Raw genomic sequence first — 5,089 nt, 5'->3', positions numbered from 1 at the left:
TCCCCCCCCCCCCCCCCCCCCCCCTCCTTTTTTTTTTTTGGTCAACAGTTTTGAAAATTTTTTGAAATAAAATTTTATGTGATAACTCGGTCATACAATCTCTGTTCTTCTCAAAAGGCCAAATACGATGACATCAAGAAGGTTGTGAAGGCCGCAGCTGACGGACCCATGAAGGGCATTCTGGCATACACAGAGGACCAGGTCTGCGTTTCTCTTTTTTTAAACTGGCCTTTATGCAGTTTTGTTGCTCAGTAGTAATGAGAGATCCCCTCTTCGCTGTCCTGCCAGGTTGTCTCCACAGACTTCAACGGTGACTGTCACTCCTCCATCTTTGATGCTGGTGCCGGCATTGCCCTCAACGACCACTTTGTCAAGCTGGTCTCATGGTACGCCTTCAGCATGGATTACTTTCAGTTCCTCATCAATTTCCAAGTATACATATTGACTCCCTTTTTTATTAATCAGGTACGACAACGAGTTTGGATACAGCAACCGTGTCTGCGACCTGATGGCACACATGGCTGCCAAGGAGTAAAGCGACCAGCCAATCGACGTCACTGCACTGTCACATCACCCCCATTCTCCTTATACCAGATTCTTACATTTAACAGTAAGACATCAACCCCTGTTAGATGCCTGAAGGAAAAGTCCCACAAAGAACAAAAAAGATTTAAATTGGTGACCAATTACTTTTTTGTATTAACTTCCTGTTCTGTTCTTGTGTGATGGAGTTGAAGGTGTGAGAGTCTGTCTGTAGTACTGAAGTACTGCAGTCCGTGAAATAAAGTCCTGTTTGTGAGATTCATGCCCCCCTCTTATCTTTTGTCACTGCACAGAACAAATGTGTAATTAAACTGCTAACCCTAACCCCCAGTGGAATTATTACTAAAATCTGTAGATTGATTCCCATGGGTCAGTGGCCTCGGCAGACCTTCACTATAGCCATTTATATCTATCAGTTTCCTCCTGTGAGTACACAGGACAGTTCTTAATTGCCTGAATTGATTAGGTGACAGAGTGGAGAATAATTTCTGTTCAGCCACTCTACTAGTTTCTTGCACCACAACATTGCTTCTATAAACTGTCATGTGATCTATTCTTTGGCACCTTTAGCCTGGTCTGTCTGAAGCATGGATAACTCAACTTGACAAAAGCCCACTACAGTGGTTCAATATGAGGCTTTCACACCTGCTGGTGACTTTATTTCATGCAATGGCAAAAGTGTAGCAAATTTAACATGGTTTTTGCAGTTTTCCTTCTATTAATCATGTGTTACTTGTCACAGGCTCCACTGATTTAACTTGACTGAGAAGCATTTATTGGGTAACTACACAGATCCGGATGGGATCATGCTCGGGAACAGTATGAAGTTTTAGTTTCCTTTAAATTTTCATTTCAAATTCGGTTATTTGACTGAAACAGAGATTCAGTGAATTGCTGTGGTTCTTAAGCGTTAGACACTAATGAATGTATATAGCAAATACTTATTCCTCCAACAAAACCCCTCCCTAAAGGTTTCTGGTATAAATGTGACACAAGCCTTTACAGTAACATCGGTTATCCAGCTTTCAGAGATCAGTCAGCCTGAGTCTCTCAGTTGGTCCAGTCCACAGAAATATTAATTGGTGTAGTGTTAAATTAAAACATCAAAATTGTCAAGTCAAATTGTAGATCACATACCAAAGTTTGAAGTGCAGTTATTAACTCTTTATATCTACTGACACCTACCCTTGCTTCAATCTTCAAAATTGAAGATTTTTTTTTTTTTCTTCAGACCTAATTAACAGACATGTACTACAAGCGTGAAGGCTCATAGTATGTATAAATGTGTTCTGTATTTATTCTTTTGTGCACGTTTACACTGACAGTAATTGGTATCAGAAGTGAAGTGGTGAATAATGACCTTAGTGTGTGGATGTTCGGTGGATAAAAGAGAAGCGGAGGTTAACCCCAACCACCCCCCATCCCTGACTTCTGTTTGTGTGCCTCTCACTGATCATTGCTAAACCAGATTGTCCACAGCCACAATGATTCACAGAGGGGTGGATCAGATTAGAAATATATGAAAATATGAGAGACCGGCTGAGAGAACAGAGGAAGGGACTGGCAGACAAGAGGAAGGTGAGTAGTGTTTGTTTTAGTGAAAGTGTAATGTGTCATCATCGCTGGAAATCCCTGTCTTGGTGTCACTGCGTTCATTCATGTTTTTATCTTGAGTTGATCAGCCTGTTAACCCTGTTGTCACTCATGATATTCAACTGACCGCCTGCATGGATCATGAGAGTCCTGTAGGGAGAAATAATTGAGAGTCATTGTTGTTTTTTTTCCCCTACGGCCGCTTGTAGTGCAGGATCATTAACAACTCTTTATTATAGTTAGCTATTTATTTTAAGTTACAGGATTCTTAAAACACATATTTGCCCTGAATATTGCTGATTTTTTTTTTTGTTACTATTAATAATAAAGTCATAAAAACATGGAAAAGGTAACAAAAAAGCCATGTGAAAAGTATTTATATTTCTTGGATGGGGCACTTAAAAAGTGGGGGGGTATGGGGGTCCTCCCACAGAAGATTTTGAGCATTAAACACTTAATTTCCTGCATTCTGGTGAAAATTTCTCCTTCAATTTCTGCCTTTTCTGCACCAATTTATTTTATGTCTAAAAATTCAGGTGGCAGGTGACAATTCAAAATATAGAATTATAATAGAATATAATCTAGTGAGGCTCTCAGGCGTCTTATTGCTTTTAAATATTTTTTTCCCCCTGTAGATCAACTTATTTAATATCCCTGCTGAGTCAACATACATGATTAAGTCTTACCTCCTCTTTTGTGGGGAAGTAACCTATAAATGTGTTTGTGGCCCCTTTTCATCTCAGTAATAAATTAATCCGTTTTAATTCAGTTATTGACTGGACTTTATTAGCTCATCTGTTAATAACTTATAACTCTGTTTCCCACAGAATGACAGTGTAACTGTGGCGCAGCTGTACAGCATGCTAGCCTCGAAAACCCAGCTGTATTCTAACATTAACTTAGCGCTCCTAATTAGCAAGGCTCCTTACATGCTTGCTAATAACTTTTAATAGCTGGGTCTCCGACATTGACAGCGTTGTGTTGGACAGATTTGTGCAGCTGTGTTAACGAGGGAGAGAGAGCGAGAGATCGAGAGACGGGTGAGAGAGACGAGCGAGAGGAAGTGCTGCGCGCTGCCTGCAGCTGAAATACGGTTTTAAATAGGCCCAGTAAAAAAAATCGAATATCAATATGTGGCGGTCAGCATTGATATTGTGGCAGGCCGCCACAAATAAATGAACGTATGGGAAACACTGTAACTTATCTGCTCATGTTCAAACCTTTCTGCACATTCAGAATCTCTCCCACATATCTGAGTTATCTGAAATGTAAATAAAAAAGTCGTAATGGGAGACTAACGTCATTAGCCTATTTAAAGAGAATTCATAACATTTTACTACATGCCCTGTACTGCATTACGTTACTGATTCACTGAAAGTATCCCCTCGCCGTCTAACAGACAAAACTGGATGAGACGAGGAGGCGCTCATGCCGGGGGGAAACTAAACTAACCGACAACACCTGTGATCAGACAGAAAGCTCACGAATAATTCCACACATGTTAACTTCAGCACCTCTGATAAAGTGCCGCTTACAATCCCCAACAGAGCAAGACAAGGCTTCAGTTTTTAACGTTACATTTTTATAGCCTAGTGAAACTGTCCGTGTCACGTAAACCTGTTACTATCTGTGATTGAGCATACGTCGGTATCTACGTATATGTACGGAGATACCGGAAGAGGTGGAGGATTTCAGGGTGTGTTAGGTTACGACGTGCTGGAATAAAGTCAAGCTAAGACAACATACCGCCTCCTCTTCTGTATTAAGGATATACAAAGATAGCAATATTCCACATGGTGTCAGAAGTGGGATGCAGACTGCACGCTGACTCGGGGTTTAGTTTCACTGGAGGAATCCGCCCAGGATGGCAAAGTTTTCGGCGCCGGAGCAGCTTAACTTCGCTAAACCGGAGGACTGGCCCGATTGGAAACAACGATTCTCCAGGTACCGAGTAGCAACGAAGCTTAACAAGGAGCCAGCCGATGTCCAGGTCTGTGCACTGATTTATTCTATGGGCCCGGAGGCAGAACAAGTGTACAAATCATTCGTCTTTGAGGATGACGAGGAAGAGGATTTTGACAATGTGCTGAGGCTGTTCGACGAGCACTTTGTGCCGAAAAGGAACGTGATTTTCGAGAGGGCACGTTTCCACTCGCGGACGCAAGAGGTGGGTGAGTCCGTTGAACAGTACGTAAGGCACCTGTATGAACTCGCAGCTCACTGTGACTTTCATGAGAAGGAGGAGGAAATAAGAGATAGACTGGTCATAGGGATTAAAGACAAAGATCTTTCATTGAAACTACAAATGACAAGTGACCTCACTCTGAAAAAGGCAGTCGACATGGCCAGACACTCTGAGCTAGTAAAGCAACAGAACAGCGAGGCTGGCGCATCAGGGCACGTTGATGAAGTAAAATCAAAGTCTTATAAAAGTAAGTAAGAAGAAGGAAAGAAAATGGAAGGCCAAACTGTGGAAGATGTGGGTACAGGCATGCAAGAGACAAATGCCCAGCTAAAGAGAGAGAATGTAATAAATGCCACAAAATTGGTCACTTTGCAAACAAGTGCAAAACCAGAATGATACAGGAAGTGACTGAAGAAGTTGACAGCTTATTCTTAGGCTCAATAGAAGAAACTACAACCAAGAATGAGGCTACAGTGGATGAAGTCATCACTGATACAGAGCCACCGTGGCGCACAACTCTAGTGATATGCCATACTCCAGTTAGCTTCAAGATAGATTCTGGTGCTGACACAACGATAATAAATGAGGCTACATATAGCCGCCTCCGTGTCAAACCAAAACTTAGGCCAGTTACTTCTAAACTGGAAAGTCCAGGAGGAAAAGTGGTCCATTTGGGGCAATTCCTAGCTAAAACACAAGAGTTAAAAGGGAGAAAAATAACAGACTGTTACTTTAGGGTAATAGTGGCCAAGTCTACAGGTGATAACC

At 41.7% G+C, this 5,089-nt stretch overlaps 1 protein-coding gene across 1 annotated transcript in view; it reads left to right on the top strand.

Moving 5' to 3' along the window:
* The window catches only part of gapdh (glyceraldehyde-3-phosphate dehydrogenase), a 5,170-nt gene extending 4,369 nt beyond the window's left edge, over positions 1 to 801 (top strand). Inside the window, exons 10-12 of the mRNA XM_046043667.1 lie at positions 118 to 201; positions 289 to 386; positions 466 to 801. Coding sequence (XP_045899623.1) covers positions 118 to 201; positions 289 to 386; positions 466 to 535 — 252 coding nt within the window. The 3' untranslated portion in view covers positions 536 to 801. The remainder of the gene's footprint in view (positions 1 to 117; positions 202 to 288; positions 387 to 465) is intronic.
* The last annotated feature ends 4,288 nt before the right edge of the window (positions 802 to 5,089 follow it).

This window comes from Micropterus dolomieu, linkage group LG03 (assembly GCF_021292245.1).
Source record: "Micropterus dolomieu isolate WLL.071019.BEF.003 ecotype Adirondacks linkage group LG03, ASM2129224v1, whole genome shotgun sequence".
Lineage (NCBI taxonomy): Eukaryota > Metazoa > Chordata > Actinopteri > Centrarchiformes > Centrarchidae > Micropterus > Micropterus dolomieu.
This window is presented reverse-complemented; position numbering and strand designations above follow the sequence as displayed.